The sequence below is a fragment of the Mustela erminea genome, chromosome 19, assembly GCF_009829155.1.
Source record: "Mustela erminea isolate mMusErm1 chromosome 19, mMusErm1.Pri, whole genome shotgun sequence".
Lineage (NCBI taxonomy): Eukaryota > Metazoa > Chordata > Mammalia > Carnivora > Mustelidae > Mustela > Mustela erminea.
Window position 1 is genome coordinate 34,197,220 of NC_045632.1, and position 16,730 is coordinate 34,213,949.

The 16,730-nt window shown below is 53.9% G+C and overlaps 1 protein-coding gene across 1 annotated transcript; it reads left to right on the plus strand.

Annotated features, from left to right (window-relative positions):
• Positions 1 to 60: 60 nt before the first annotated feature.
• CX3CL1 (C-X3-C motif chemokine ligand 1) lies at positions 61 to 11,375 on the plus strand. Its single transcript, XM_032325427.1, is given in 4 exon segments — positions 61 to 329; positions 6,302 to 6,422; positions 8,183 to 8,726; positions 8,728 to 11,375. Coding segments are annotated over 4 exon segments (1,329 nt in total). The 5' UTR covers positions 61 to 259; the 3' UTR covers positions 9,322 to 11,375.
• The last annotated feature ends 5,355 nt before the right edge of the window (positions 11,376 to 16,730 follow it).

The window sequence follows — 16,730 nt, forward strand, 5'->3', positions numbered from 1 at the left end:
CCGCCAGGCCCGAGCCCGGAGCCTGAGCTGGCTCGGTTCCTTGGCAACATCCTGAGGAATCCAGCGCTGCACACTGGCTCCCTTCCTTTCCCCTCCCACCCGCCTGCCTGCTGGAGGCGGAGGCAGAGGCAGCAAGCCCCATTATAAAAAGCCATTATAAAAAGCGACAGAGCTCAGGCAGCGAGGGGACAGCACTTAGCTCAGACACCCGCCCCGGCCCTGCCTGGACCCCCGCGCGGACCTCCGCCCGCCCTGAACCATGGCTCCTCCGCCCCTCTCGTGGCTACTCCGCCTGGCTGCCCTCTGCCATCTGACCATGCTGCTGGCCGGTGAGTGGGGAGGACTCCTGCATGAGCTAGGTCTCGGAGCCTCCGGCCCCACTCCTGCCCTCCGGCCCGATACCGGGGAGGGGGCCCCCAGACCCAACCTGGGTAAGGTCCACAGTAGGTCCTTCCGAAGAGTGTGGTGGAGGGGGCTGGGCTCTTCCCTGACCCCAGATTCGGGACTGCCCCTCCCGCTAGAAAGATTTCCAATCTCCAGGGACTGCCCCCTGGCCCAGTGAGCAAGGCGGCTACTGCTTGGCAGCTCAAAGGGGTGGTGTGGGTGGCACAAGGGTGCCAGGCACAAAGGGGGTGTTGGGGGGGTGGGGGACCACGAAGGCTGAGGAGGCTCCTGCGGGGCGCTGGGTGGGAGGCCCTGGCTGACAGTGGGCTGGGTCTCCCTTCCCGGGGTTAATGTGTAACCTGAAACCCTGACTCCTGAGTCTCAAGTCACAGTCAGGGTTTTCTCCTGCCCTGATTTCCAATAGGGGACCTAGGACCAGTAGAGATCAAGGTCACTGCAGATCACGGAGTGGGCTTCTTGCTGTTGCTCTGGTCTGTAGTCCCAGTCTCTCTGCCTGTACCTCGACCATGCTGCCGTCCTCCTCCTCCAAGCACAGCTCAGAAAATGCTTCACCTCCGGATACTGGCTCTCCAGAGCCCAGAACCTGTAGGGCAGGGTGCGTTCATCCCACTGACATGATTAAAATGGAGGCCCAGGGAGGTCTAGAAACCTGCCTGAGGACGCAGAGACAGCAAGGAGGGCAGGAGGGAGCCTGGCTGCGTGCTGTCCACCTCTGTGGGCCACACGGCCTCTGAGAACTCTTTTTGAGCCAGACCGTCGCGCACGTTGAGGCTCAGAGAGGCTAGGAGCCTGCCTCAGGGCACACAGCAAGTCTGGGAGGATGAAAATTGTCTCAAGCTTCCAGGACCCCCCCATGGAACACACTGCCTTTTGAGTCCCTCTATGGGGTGAAAAAACAAGCAGCCGGCCAGGAAGCAGGTCGGGGGTGGGGGTGGGTTGCAGAAGGGGCCAAGGGCTCCTGGGTCGGAACCCTGAAGCCAGAGATGTTTGGAGATAGCACTAAAAGACAGGGAGTCAGATGGAGGTTGCTTTGCCATAGCCGTGACCCTGAGTGAGGTCTTGCCTTCTTTGGTCCCAGGTGCTGCACATTTAAATATAGTCATTGCTGCTGGTGCAGTGGGGCTCCTGTGAAGGTATTTTGGAAGTAGGAGGAGAAGGATTACTTATAGGAAACCTGGCGGTGGGTGCAGGGGGAAAGGTTTCTAGGATAAGATGAAGAGGGGATGTTGGGGGGGCAGGGGGACCCTGGACACTCTGTGTGTTAGCCTGAGGCTTTAGGATATCAGGTTTGTGCCCTAATCTTGGTCACCGACTTCGCTGGAAGATACACTATCTCAGCCTCTCTGAGCTTCAGTTTTTGCCTCCTCCTGCTGGCACTTGGCCAGGCTCACCTTGGCTCACACTGTCCTTTGTGGCTCTGAGAGACCCCCTTGGGAGCCCCTGCAGGAGGGGGCGGTCCCTAGCAAGGCCCTGGGGTGGTGGTGCGGGGGTGGGGGGTGGGTGGAGGAAGCGGGGGTTCTAGCTGGTGCAGGGTGGCTGCGTCAGTCCCCAAATGTGGGTTTGCGGGGCTGTGTGAGGCGGGAGGCTCCTCTGCTTTATATAACCAGCCTGCAGAGACAAGTCAGAGCAGAGAATTTTCTCCCAGAGCACTGACGCATTCACTCCTACTCAAGCCCCAGCAAGAAAGAGGGAAAAAAAAAAAAAAATCCGTTTTAAGCTACTGTAGTCTGCCCCCTGATCAGCCGTGGAGGCGGATGGGGATGGCAGGGAAAGCGAACTTCAGGAGCGTCAGATCCAGGCCCCCGTAGAATTTAAATAAAAATTCCTCTGTTCCTTCCTTGGTTATCATTTTACGTGTCACAAAGCACTTCCTTGTGCATTTTGCTCATTCATTGAACAAATAGTGGACATCAGCTACGTGCCTGGCACTGTTGGAGGGGCTGATGTGTAAAGATCTCAGACCTCAGAGTGTGGAGAACCAACTGGGGGAAGACAAGACAATACAGAAAATAAATCAGTAAATGATTTGGTCTTTTAGAAAAACAGGCAGTGGGGTGCTTGGGTGGCTCAGTCGGTTGGGTGACTGCCTTTGGCTCAGGTCATGATCCCGGGGTCCTGGGATGAGTCCTGCGTTAGGCTCCTTGCTCAGCGGGGAGCCTGCTTCTTCCTCTCCCTATTGCTCCCCCTGTTTGGGCTCTCTCTCATTCTCTCTCTGACAAAGAAATAAAATCTTAAGAAAAAAAAAAAAAAGAAAGAACAGAAAAACAGGCTGTGATTTTAAAACAAAATGAATGGAGAGAGAAGGTTGTAGGGGAGGTGTTGAGATTTTAAGTAAGGGTCAGGGAAGGCCCTTGGAGAAAAGGATATTGAGGGAGATGAGGGAAGAGCCTTGTGACTATCTTGAAGGCAGTGGTCTTCAGTGGGTGATTTGGCCTCTCAGGGGCATTTGGCAAATTTCTGGAGACATTTTTGTTATTACAGATGTCCCATCGGTTTTGGTGGGGGGATGCTTAGAAATCTAGTGGGTAGAGCCAGGGATTCTGCGAAACATCCATCGTACAGTGCACAAGACAGTTCCCAGGACAAAGAATGATTTGGTCCAAAATGTCAATGGTGTTGCTGTCGCGTGAACCCTACTTAAAGGGTCCAGATATTTAAAAATCTTTATTCTCACAACCCCCCTGTGAAACAGATATTATCATGTCCATTTTACAGGTAAGGGAGCTGAGGCTCAGAGAATCTGAGTGACTTGTCCAGGACACACACCTGAGCAATGGCTCAAGCCCTCTCTCTGTCACCTTGCTGAGAGACCCAGAACATTTTAGTCTTCTCCTGCCTGTAAGCCTCTTACCAGCCCTTGAGGTCCAGCCTAAAGGATTTTTCTACCAAGAAGCCTCCCCTGATTATTGGCAGTGGGAAGTGGTCTCTCCCTTGTGCAAATCTCGGCACATTTGGGGGTCTATTCTGGAACATGGTGTTTTTACCTGGTGTTTAAGGCTGTTTAGAACACTGGGGTGCCTAGAGGCTGGGAGGAAAACAGAATCTGCCATGAAGCAGCTGTGTGGCCTTGGGCAAGGCATTTAATCTCTCTGATTTTCAGCTTCTGCATCAGTTAAATTGAGGTAGCAATACTCCCTTTGCAGGGACGCTGGGAATTAATGAGAGCAGTTGTGCCTGTGCTAAGTATACAGTCCAGGACACAGTAGATACTCAATAAGATAAGCTCTGGTACTTTGGTACTCTGGTACAAAGTACTCTGGTACTCTGGGTCTGTCTTGGCTGCCCTTCAGGCTGAGAGCTTCTGAGGGCAGAGACAGACCTCCATCTCATTATGCCTCATAGCACCCAGCACAGGCAAGAGGGAACATCAGCATTTATTGGTTGACAGACTAAACACTGCAAGCTGATGGTGTTTATTGGGATTGAAGTATTCTCTCTAAGCTCAGCACCAATGGGAGAAAGATCTCAGGGTCAAGGACAAGAGAGCCTGGGTCTTTGTAGATACTCAAAGATAGTTCAGACAAGTGTTGGCCGAATTAGGAAAGGGATGGATGGATGGATGGATGGATGGATGGATGGGTGGATGGTTGGTTGGATGGACCGATGGATGGATGGATGGACGGACCAATGGATGGATGGATGGATGGATGGATGGACGGACCAATGGATGGATGGATGGATGGATGGATGGATGGACGGACCAATGGATGGATGGATGGATGTGGATGGATGCGTAGATGGAGAGGTAGGTGAAGGGGTAAGTAGAATGAGACATTATTTCACTCAGTGACTACTTGCTGAGTATCTGCTTTGTGCTGGGAAGCACTGTGATACCAAGACTGACAAGGGGCCTGCCTTCCTGAAATTCATGTGACAGTAAATGGCTGGCTAGAGGCATTATTTCCAATTATGGAAAAGAAACTTCAGAAAAGAAAAACCCCCTCAGGTTAGTTACATAGCTCTTCCCCATGCAAAATCAAGAATAGAGACTGGCCAAGGGTATGCAGGCACCATAGCAGAGGGTGGGACTTTGGGGACAGGCTGCCTTTGTGGGTCTTTAAAGCCCTGCATGTGAGCAGTGGCCTTCCCCACCCTGGGACATAGAGTTGAGAGCACAGACTGACCATGCCTAACCACCCCTCCTGTCCACTGGCAGCCTCCCCCTGGCTCCAGGTAGCCTAAAACTCTTGGAGACCAATCCAGGGGCGGCTTCCTGGCTCTATTCAGTAGGGCCAATGGGAGGGCGCAGCTGAGTCTTTCCAAAGTCCGTCCGGGGGTGGGGAGAAGGCAGGTGAAAGGCAGCAAGGTAACTTTCATATACTGGTTCCTCAGAGAGAAAAGGCAGCCCGTGACTCAGGCACCAAGCACCAGAGTGTTTCTGCCTACCATGGGAACTTCTAGAGCTGCCCCTTGGTGGCCCAGATCTCAGAGATCCCTGCAGGCCCCGATCCACCCTTCCGTAGTCAGAGTGGGCTGAGGCTAAGAGGAAGCGATGGCAGAGGAGATGGCACATTCTAGAAGGTGTGTGTGTGTGCGTGTGTGTGTGTGTGTGTCTGTGATGCAAGCACCTGTATTCAGGAAGGCAGAGCATGTTTGCATATCCACATCCATGTAAATGCTTGTGCACAAGCAGTAAGGATCAGCTGGGGCCTCCCCAGCCCTGCCTGGCTGGAGAAGATCATTTAGTTCTCAGGAACTCCACTGCCCTGGAAGTCCTGGCCTCTAGAATTTGCAAAACCCTCTGAGGTCTTGCTTCTGCTGCCAAGACCTGGACCCAGAGCTGAAACTCAAGCTCTTCCTTATTTTTTACCTACCCCTTTTGAGCTGACACCAAGTCAAATAAATTTTGCTGGACATTTTAGGGGAGGGAGGAAGGAGGAAAAGCAATGCAAACAACTTCAGATGTTTATATGAAATATTTGGGTTCTTGGGGCACCTGGGTGGTTCAGCCTCCGACTCTTAATCTCAGGTCCTGATTTCAGGGCCGTGAGACTGAGCCCCTCGTCAGGCTCAGCAGGGCATCTGCTTGAGATTTTTCTGCCTCTCCCCCTAGTTCTCTCTCTCTCTCTCTCTCTCTGTCTCACACACACACACACATAAATAAATAAATATTTTTAAAAGTCTGGGTTCTCAACTGTCTGTTGAGTCACCCCTCCTCATCCTGTTCTGGGGTTTCTGTCTGGCTCCGTGCCATCCTCAGGCCCCTAGCCATCCTCCTCTGCCCCCCACCCCTTGTACAAGCCCCATCTCCACCCCTCCTCCTGACCTCTGTCCCCCCAGCTTGCCCAGGGAAATCCACAAATATCATCAGCCTGACAGGGAGGAAGGGGCTGTGTATGTGGTGGGCGGAGGGTTGGGGGGCGTGAGAGTTGAGAAGGTGACTTATTGGGGTAAAGGGAGGGTTGGGGGTGCATAGAGCCACGGGCCCAGAAGGGACCAGAGCCCAGCCTGGTAGGAGAGCCCGTTCCCTCACTTGCTGGCTGTGTGACCTCGGGCAGATCCCTGTCACTCTCAGGCTTGTCCTCCTTTCTGTACAACTGACCAACCAGGACAACATAATTTAAAAAATTAAACCCTCACTACTAACCAGGCAGTAGAAGCTTCCTAAATAAGAATCCATTTTCGTTAATTTTTATAACATCCCTATGAGGTAGATACTCTCATGTACAGGTGGGGAAACTGAGGCATAAAGAGTTGTGGGGGGGGTTGTTTTTTTGTTTTTGGAGGGGGTTGCTGAGGAGGGGGGCAGGGGAGCTGAGGTCAAGGGCCTTGAAGACCCAGGCTGCGCTAGGCAGCGGCCGTGGCTTGGATGGTGTGGCTGGCACGAGCTGGCCTGGGACTGGAAAGTCAGATGCCCCTGGACAGTCCAGCTGACTGGGGGCCTCTGTGGGCTCAGGACAGCACCATGGTGTGAAGAAATGCAGCGTCACCTGCAACAAGATGACCTCGGAGATCCCCGTGGCCTTACTAGACCACTACCAGCGAAATCAAGAATCCTGCGGCAAGCCTGCCATCATGTAGGTACTGGCCTCTGGGCCTCTGCCAATCCCCATCCACATCCTTCTTCCTCATCTGGGCTCCTGCCAAGGGCCTCAGCAAATTGCTCCTCTTGCTCCTGGCCTCCTGGCCCTTCACTGACCTTAATATCTGTCCCCCAGGGTAAAGGTTGGGAGCAGCTTCCTGAAAGGCCTGGGGCCTGGGGCAGCTACTGAGGGGGTGTGTTTCAGGGACTGTGGAACCTGCTGGATTTCTTGGGGACGTCAAGCATGGTGGCCTCGGAGCAGAGCGCAGGCTCCAGACTCCACCCCATGTGGTGCAAATCCTGGCTTCATCCCTTACAGGGGGCAGGGGTGGCTCTGTGGATGTTATCTACCCTCTGGGCCTTAGTTTCCTTATCTGTGAAATAGGTAGTTGGGAGGATGACAGGGGATAATGCAGATAAGCAGCTTGGCAGGGTGCCTGGGAGCTGTTGCAATAGGAAACGCAGAGATTATTATCCACACTTGACAGTGGAGGAAACAGGATCCGCGTGAGACTTTGGGCTAGTCTACAGACTGGCCTTTAGGCCTGTCATCTCATCAGGAAGTGGCCGGCAGGTTCTTGAAGTACAGGGCTCAGGAAAGAAGTTGTGTGCTTCATTCTACCCACGGTGCAGCTGCTAAGAGGGTTCAGGGGCTAGTGCCCTGACCTCTCCCCTCGCCCGTTGAGGCTTGCTTCCCCCAGGGTCCCCCACGTATTTGCTTCTGTTTTCTAGGTAAAGAGGAAGTGGGAAGCCCCAGGGAGGGGGCCATCGCCCTGGGCTACACCTTGCCTCTGGGGCCCTGAAGGGTTATGCTTGCTTCCTGCCCTTCTCTGGCTTCCCCAGCGAACCAGAGCCATGCACCTTCACATGACCTCTCTGAGCCTCAGTTTTCTCATCTGTAAAATGGGGATGGTCATGGTAGCCACTTCTCCTGGGTGGGAGGTTTAAACAGGCAAAATGCCTAACACAGCGGTGTGGAGCATAAGCTCCCGTCAGCTCTGAGCTGTGCTCCTGGCACAGAGCCAGCCACACACAGCTTCGGAGGAAGCTCGAGATTTGAATGGCATTCGGGGTCCCAGCGGGACCCCCATAGATGTGGCCGGAGCTCACTCAGTGTGCTTTTGGCCTGATGATACACACTAAGAGGTAGAGGTCCAGAGGGCAGCCTGTAACTGAGGGAGTGGGAAAGAGGACATTTGAGTCAGTTCCTTCCAGAGAAAGGAGCCCCCCACCCCCAGCTCACCAGTCACACACCTGCCAGCAGGGAGTACCAGTGGACAGCTCCCCCCAATCAGAAGATACAGGCCAGAGCCCCCTGCCTTATGGTGAAGACATTATTATTAACATTATTATCATTTTTGGCTGTTACTCTGAGCCAGGTGCTTTACAGATTTTTTTTTTTTTTTTTTTTTTTACAATAACACTGAAGTGGGGTGACCAGCTTGCCCCAGTTTTCTGGGACTTTCACAAGACATCCTATATCGTGAGGACCCACCCCCCACCCCGCTCAGTCCCAGCTCTTCCGGGGAGGCTGGTCACCCTACAGGAGGTAGGTCTGCGATCTTGATTTCTCAGGTGAGGACACCCAAGTTTGAGGAGGCAAGCAGCCGAAGCTAATCAGCTCACAGCTTACAGCTCCTGAGTGGTGGGAGCGGGTTTCCAGCTAGGTCTGTTCTCTGGCAGAGCGTTATATATGGTGCTTCTACTCCACGTGGCATCTGGGCATCACTGGGTCCCTGTTTTCCTTCCTTGTAGCCTGAGGACGAAAAAGAACAGAATCTTCTGTGCCGATCCAGAGGCGGAATGGGTTCGGAGGGCCATAACACATCTAGATCGCCAGACTTCTGTTCCGACTCGAGATGGCGGCAGGTTCGCGATGCAGATCGGTGGGGGTGAGACCAGGACCACCACGGCCACCGTGGGAATGGACAGTCCTGCAGTCACGGAGCCCAAAGCCACCCAGGAAAACAGTGGCCAGGAGACACAGAGCGCCTCGGGGACTTCCCCAGAGCTGCCAGCGGGAGTGGCTGATTCCTGGGGGACCAGGTTCCCCTCCACTCCCAAGGCTCCAGATGGAGGAGCGCCAGCTGGCTCCCAGAAAACTGAGTTTTTCAACGCTGCTGCCCTCACCACCGCAACATCCTGGCAGAGTTCTGCTGCCTACAAGCCCGGGTCAGGCCTCTGGACTGAGGGAAAGGCCTCTGAGGCCCTCCCCACCCAGACCTCCCCCACCCAGGCCTCCCCCACCCCGGCCCCCTCCACCCAGGCCCCCTCCACCCAGGCCCCCCCCACCCAGGCCCCCCCCCACCCAGGCCCCCTCCACCCAGACCCTCCTTACCCAGGCCCCCTCCACCCAGACCCTCCCTACCCAGGCTCCCCCTGCCCACGTCCCCACTGTTTCACACAGAGCCTCAGAGGACAGTGTTGGCCCTGAAAGCCAACCTGTGTGGATCACGGGAAACGATCCCACGCCAGAGAACCCTCTAGAGCCTGAGGAGATGGGTCCTATTTCAGCTCACACGGATGATTTTGGGGGGCCTGAAGGCACTCCCCGTTTCTCCACCGTCCCCGTCTCCTCTCAAGGGGTTCCCAGCAGGGAGCCAGTAGCCTCCGGTAGCTGGACCCCCAAGGCAGAGGAGCCCATCCATGCCACCATGGACCCCCAGAGGCTGGGTGTTCTCATCACTCCTGTCCCCGACTCGCAGGCAGCTACCCGGAGGCAGGCGGTAGGGCTGCTGGCCTTCCTCGGCCTCCTCTTCTGCCTGGGCGTGGCCATGTTTGCCTACCAGAGCCTCCAGGGCTGCCCCCGCAAGCTGGCAGGGGACATGGTGGAGGGGCTTCGCTATGTCCCCCGGAGCTGTGGCAGCAATTCCTATGTCCTGGTGCCGGTGTGAGCTGCTCACCTGCCTGCCTCCAGTTGTTCGACTCAGACAGCTGCCTGGGGTCCCCCGTCCTCACACCCACTGGTCCCCAAGGGCCTGACCTAAGCTGGGATGATTGGAGCAAGGAGGCAGGATCTTCCACACGCAATGGCTCCCGGCTCCCGGGCATAGCCCAGGAGGCTCCTCTTGACCACTGTTGACCCCCTGGGGACAGAAGTGGTGGCCTGTGCAACTCACCCTAATGTCCCTAAGTCAGGAAACTTCTGCTGCTGGCTGGTGAGAGGTTCCCTTTGACTCCGTCCCAGACCCGATGAGCAATTATTTATTGGAAAACGCCCAGCCCCTCTGGTACGTCCCCAGGTGGCCCACGGTCACCCCATCTCACAAATGAGCCTCAGGCCAGGCCCTCTCTGCCCACTCCCTCAGACCTCCTCATGTCTCTTGGTCCCGCTGCAGTCGCCAGTCACCCCGGCAACCTGCGGTGCTATCTCCCCCCGTCCCCTGTACAGAGCCCACACCCAGCCGGGGACCTGTCTTTTCTTGCATGAGCCTAGTGTGGTGTTCCCTCTGACGGCTCCTGGGAAGACTCTGCCCTCCGTTAGGCATTGTGGGAAGGGGACATGAAGTGACCTGGTGGCTTGGGTGGGTTTTCTTCTCCCCAGCCGATGCCATGCGTTGGCGGAACCTCGGCTGTGCGTCTGAAGGCTGGGGTACTCGTGCCCGGTTTGCCACCAACCCAGCAAAGCATTCGTACCTCTGCTTTCCCGTCTGCAGAAGGAAAGAGACTTGGCAAATGTGTGACAGTAACCTGTACCCTGACAGTCCTCACTCACTGCTCCAGACCCGGTTTCCCACACCCGGGTTGTAGTCTCACAAAAGAACACCTAGCCTGTCTTCACCCATTGGGGAGCCTGGCACATTGGTGGGCCCTGTGCCTTGCCGGGATTGGGGGGGCGGCGAGGGGTGTGCACGGAAGGAATCTGAAAGCGCAGGTCCTGCTCTGTGGGGGGAGTCAGTTCCGTGGGCCCCCCTGAGTGGGGACTGGGGTGGGGGGTGCTTGAGGAGCAGGCCCGTGCCCAGCTTGGAGAGCAGCCCTCCCAGCATCCACCAGGCTCGCAGGGACCTGAGGACAGCCCAAGTGACATGGGACAGGCTGAGGAGGAGGGAGGACCCTCGAGGCTCCAGGAAGGCTGAGGTGCTCAAGGGGAAAGGCCCCCCGGGGGTGGGGAGGCAGCAGGAAGCAGCCCCATGCCCGGGCCCCCTGTTTGCTGTTTCTTTCCTGTGACCTGGCTTCCCCTTCCCCGTCTCTTGCTCTCTGAAAACACTGCTGACCCCATTCCAGGATCTTCCCTCACCTTCCTGCCCACCACAGGCAGGGCCAGGAATTTCCAGGACATTTTTCCACGAGATCAGAACGCACCATTGAAACCTGAGGTTTCATGTTTACCTCTGAAAGACACGCCATCCACGGGGGAGGGAAGTTGTGGGCACAGAGTCAGGGTTCCCTTTTTGGCTGCTGGCCTCACCCCTCAGGGTCCCTGGGGGCAGCACCCCACCTTTCTCCGTGGTCCCCGTGGGTGACCCTTGCCCTCCTCAACACGGGGAGCCTCCCACAGCCCAGGGTGGGTGACACTCCGCAGAGAGATGCTTAGAGGAAGCAGACACAGCTCTGGTCCACAGAGCGGGGCAGCCACGTGGGTCCTCCCTGCCCTCCTGCACCCCCTACTGGGCAGGGCCTGGCTCTAGTGGGGGGCACTTCCGACAGCTCAGAAGGCTGGCAGCAGGTCTGAATGCACTTTTTTGGGCTCCTTGAGGTTGGTGGGAGAGCCTTCAAGGGGTGGAGCCCCCATGACAGGGTTCCCCTACTTTTTATGAGAAAGTAGCTGGGAGCAGCTAGTCCCCCTTCCACGGATTTGATTAGTTCCCCCAAGCAGGACATGGGCATGGACAATTTGGGGGGGAACTTCAGAAGGTGTTGGTTGATCCTTTTGCTTTTCCAACCCTATCACCAATGTCTGTGCCATTTTGTATTTTACTAATAAAATGGAAAAGTCTTGTGAATCAAATAACGTAGCTTTTTCTGAGGCAGGCTCAGCAACGGGAGCCTCAGGGGTATTGGAACAAGGAGGGGCCAAGAATCTCTGGGGCCAAGTGGTGGGAACTTCTACAGTCATCAGGAGAAGCAGCACTGGGGATGGGGTGAGGAGGTTTGAGCCCCTGGCCTGGCTCTGTTCGGCCCAGCTGTGTGACACTGAGCAGGGCCTTTCTCTCTCTGAGCTGTGTAAAATCAGATGTGAGGTTTCTCCTAGTGGCTTCCACCCCTTACAGGAATCAGAATCTCGTATGAAGCCACCCCCGCCCTTCCCCATACCTTCTAAAGCACCATCTCAGGGGCCTTGGTATCACCATTAGCGATCTGATGACCCATGGGAGCAAACTGGGTCACATTGTCCTCTTTGCTGCCTTGACTCACTGTTGGTCCAGATAAAGATCGAAAAGGGATTATTTCTCAAGGGGCTTGGGTGTTCATAGATATGACCTAAACACCCAAACACTAACCTTCTGGTGGTTCCCAAGTCCTCCAGTGTCCCAGGGTGGCATTAAGAGCTGCTATGTACAGTTGTGCAGGTTGGGAACTGCAACAGGGGGCACAGGCAAGTCCAGGCTCTTATTACAGTATTTCGTGGATCCAAAGGTGTGCGTTTTTTCCACATTGGGATATCTTTGGGATTGGGATTTGTCTAACAATCAAAGGCTTGTCATAATTTAATCGACAGGGCGGGCCGCAAGCAGCAGCTGCCTCTGGAGATGGGGCCAGGCAGGGGTGAAACCGCCATCCTCTAGCATCCCCTCCACCCCTCATGCTCCTGGAGCCTATGGCCATGTGAGGTGCCATTTATGATCACCCTTCTCTCGTTTGTCTTGGAGCAAGGATATTTTTGTCTCAGTCTGAGTCTCCACCAAAAGTAGGACAAGGGAAAACAGATCATGATGGGCACATGACTTTGCTTCTACTCTGCTGGCTTCCTCCTTCATTTTACTACCTGCCAAACCCCATAGATATGTGGGTTTGAGGTTCCTGTGGGAGTCTGAGTTTGCTGCCCCTGCGTAAGCTGTAAATTCTAGTATTTTCCTTAGCAGCAAGCCACAGCTCTCCTCATGCCCCCTCCAACCCATTTCCTCCTGCTTTTGGCCATTTCCACCCTCAACAAGGAGCTCAGAGATGAGGTCACAGGCCTCCAGCTTCTCCCCAATCCCCCTGGAACACCACCAGAGGTTTTACAGTGAACTTATGTGTCTCTTCTCCGTTGATTTTTTTTTTTATTTAAGATTTTTGTTTTTATTTATTTATTGGTTAGAGAGAGAGAGAGAGAGAGAGAGAGGGAGAACACAAGCAGGCAGAGCAGCAGGCAGAAGCAGAGAGAGAAGCAGGCTCCCTGCTGAGCAAGGAGCCCGATGTGGGACTCGATCCCAGGATTCTGGAATCATGACCTGAGCCGAAGGCAGAGGCTTTAACCCACTGAGCCACCCAGGTGCCCCTCTCCTCTGTTGATTTTTTTTTATCACATCCTTAAGTTTGTATTCCTCATGCTCTACAAGAGGATGGAAAGTGGGAGAAACCTGTATGTGGGCTCAGGTCAGGGCAGTTCCCCAGGGATCCTGGAGCGGTCCATGTTCTCTTGCTTACAGGGAGCCACGCTCCAGTCCAGGTGATGCTGATTCATATAGAATTTGCTGAAGACTCAGAAATATTCAACTGGGCTGTTGGGTCTCTGATCTGCCATCAGCCATCAGCACCATCAGGAGATAATAATAGTCAAGACTTATTTAACGTTTACCCCGTGCCTGGCAGTGTGCTAAGTTCTTTGCCTAGGACGTCCCCATCTTAGCGGTGAAGAAAGTAAGGCTCTCAGAGCTCATGTGATTTGCCCAGGGTCACAGAGCAGAGATGGCAGACGGGATGTGACCTGGAGTCTTTCTCCAACACTTTAAGACTTTACTTATTTATTTGACAGAGAAAGATGAAACACAAGCAAGGGGAGGGAGAGAGGGAGAAGCAGGCTTCCCACTGAGCAGGGAGCCCCAGGCTCCATCCCAGGACCCCGAGATCATGACCTGAGCCAAAAACCAAGAGTCAGACACCTAACAACTGACGACTGAGCAACCCCATCCGCCGCACCCTGCAGCACTTGAATCTTAGCCGCTGTTGCTGAAGTTATGAGCCACAGATTTTTTTTTATTCTTTAAGATTTTATTTATCTGGGGCGCCTGGGTGGCTCAGTGGGTTAAAGCCTCTGCCTTCAGCTCAGGTCATGATCCCAGGGTCCTGGGATCGAGTCCTGCATCGGGCTCTCTGCTCAGCAGGGAGCCTGCTTCCTCCTTCTCTCTCTCTGCCTGCCTCTCAGCCTACTTGTGATCTCTGCCTGTCAAATAAATAAATAAAATCTTAAAAAAAAAAGATTTTATTTATCTATTTGACAGAGAGAGAGATCACAAGTAGGCAGAGAGGCAGGCAGAGAGAGGGGGGAAGCAGGCTCCCTGCCGAGCAGAGAGCCCAAAGTGGGGCTCGGGGCTCCATCCCAGGATCCTGAGATTATGACCTGAGCAGAAGGCAGAGGCTTAACCCACCAAGCCACCCAGACACCCCAAGCCACAGATTCTTAAAAGTATAGATGCCCGATCCCACTTCAGAGCTACTGCACCCAGACTCCAGGGGTGGGAGGGCTGAGGTCTGCATCTTGAGGCTGCTGTCCCTGCCCCCACCCCCCTTTCCTCTCCAGCCTACCCTCCTTTGCCTGGGACTGTCCTCCAAATTGGGGATTTGGCATGTAGCACACACCCCCACCCCTGCCACCCCTGCACCAGGCCCACCCACTCCATCCCCCACAAGGCTTGCCGGGTCCTGTGGGCAGTAGCTACCTACAGACTCCTCACTCTCTGCCCTTTCTTTACCACAAGTCCCCTTCCCTCCCATGTGCCCTCTGTACATTCCCCGAATGGGTGAGGCCAGGCAGAAAAACAAAGAAATGAATGGCCGGGAATTTCCAGGGTGAGGCTGAATAATGGGGCCTGGTAACAGCTCCTGTGTGCGTGTGTGTGTGTGTGTGTGTGTGTGTGTGTGTGTGTGTGTTTGCACCATGCCCTGCTGTTCCTATGTGTGCAGGAGTTAAGGGGACCACCACTCGTGTCCCATTCAATTCTGCTTAGTCATATGCTTTCCCGGAGAAAGAATGTTGCAACTATTGGGATTTAAGAAAAGATCTAGTGCCAGGCTGACTTTCTCAAACTCACTGCAACTTCAGTGGTTGGACCCAGTGGTTGGACCCAAACTGGTGGAAGAGATATGCCTTTCTTAAATTCAAGGGATTTCTTGCCCCCAAAGGATGGAGTAGAATTATTTGCAATGAGCATCTTGGATTTTTGCTTGTTTGTTTTGTTTGTTTGTTTGTTTTACCAATACAGGAGCAGAATATAGCATGGAGATTTCTGGCTGTGTGATTTTAGGCAAGTTGCTTAACCTCTCTGGGCTCAGTTTTCTCCATTGCCCATAGTGAGCTGTCGGTAAAAAGAACTTTTGATCACGTAATAGGTGTTTCCAAAGGGTTTGAAACATCCTATTTCTATTCATTTTTGTTATTGGAGACCCAAGCAAGACTGTGGAGTTATAAGATACCTACATAGAAAAGTAGTCTTCTTGGTTTTCAGGAGAGTAGGGTGAAGAAATGTTATGGTGCCATTAAGCAGATAAGAGTAATTTGTAATTTGCATATTTTTTCCCCTAAACTATATAGATGCCTTTCAAGTTGAGGTAGCTTTTCTCCTACAAATTGTTTTTGAACTTGACAAGGTCAAAACTCATGAATCCCAATTAACTGATACCAGACTAGCAGGACCTCTGATCTCACACTTGGAAAGAAAGAGAAGTTAGTGAGTTTCAAGTCTGTGGGCCTGGGGTTGTCCCTCTCCCTGCATATTTCTGGCTGGCTACCCGCTGGCCACAGGGGAGGCTGTTCTTCCTGCCTCCTTGGGGTGCATGGGCCCACATGACCTGTTTTGGCCAGTGAGCTGGGAGGGGAAGTCATGCATATCACTAGACTCAAACATTGAATTGCTGAGAGACTCTCCAGAACTTTTAATCCTTCTGGCTCGACCTCTCCAGCTTCATTACCTTGGGTAATGAAAGCGACCACTTCATTACCTTGGGTCTCAGAGTGATGAAAAGCTTCCCCTGACCTCTGTGGAAGAAACAAACCTTTGTGGTTTTAAGCCTAGGAAAAGTTCGAGATCATTGGTTATTGCAACACAAACTAGTCCATCCTGATGGATACAGCAATCGAGAAAAAGAAGTAGGTCATTACTTGCTGAGTAGGAATGACTTCTCAGTCACCTCGTGATGGTGTTAAAGGCTTGAAAACATTCCCTTAATGGGGAATAAGCAGATTTTCAGTTATTTAGCTCGCCACTCTCCCTTCTCTCTCTTTGCCCAGGGGAAGGTCAATGGTGGCCGGCCAGCTGTCTGGGCTTATCTGGAATTCTCTCCCAGTAGCGGTAGAAAGAAGGACTTCGTAGTTTCTCTGAGATATGCTGGTGCTTAGGAGTTCGCCTGGCTCAGATAGGCCGGTGATCGCTTCAGCAGATTCGGAAGTAAAAGGGGAGAGTATGAACATAACTGAGTGCCTGCTGTTGGCCAGCGGATATGGATCAACCAGTCTTTCGTGCACCTTGTAAGCCAGGCAGTCCGACCAGGGTAACCTGGACCTGTTGGCACAGGAGTGGGCTGCTTTTGCACACTCACAGGGACCCAGGTCGTGTTCAGTGTATTTGTTTACCTGGAGGACTTCGGCTGGCCCTCCCTCTGGCTCTCTTGATACTGTTCCCCTGGTCTTGCTACCCACTCCCCACAGCAATGCCTTTGGCCGCACATCCTTTTCCATCTTCGAGTCAATCTTCACTCTTGTTCCTCTGAGCCATTGCACTGGCTAGTCCCCTGCCTGGAACAAAGAGGCCTTCCCTAACTTCTTGGTTTCCTGAAGGCTCCCTGCTGTGGGTACTCAGGACACCTGCACCCATGATAGCTCTCACACGACCTGGGCGTGCATGCTGGCTTCACGGAGCTGCTATAAGATCCATGAGGACGAGGATGTGTACGTCTTGTTCCCCGTTGTGCCCCAGTGACTACCGTGGTCTCAGGAGACATGAAAGCAAGGAAGGGCTGGCACCCACTGCCATCTGAGTCCCATGGGCACTTTCTGACGCGGTGCCCCTACTACATGGCTTTCTGATTTATGGAAAGCCATCGATCTGTGGCGTGCGTGCGTGTGTGTGTGTGCTGCATTTTAAGGCACTTCCTGGCAAAAAATACTGAATTGCCTCAAAGGGGTCTCAGAGACTGAAAGGGGTCCTCTGTGAAGGTGCATCCA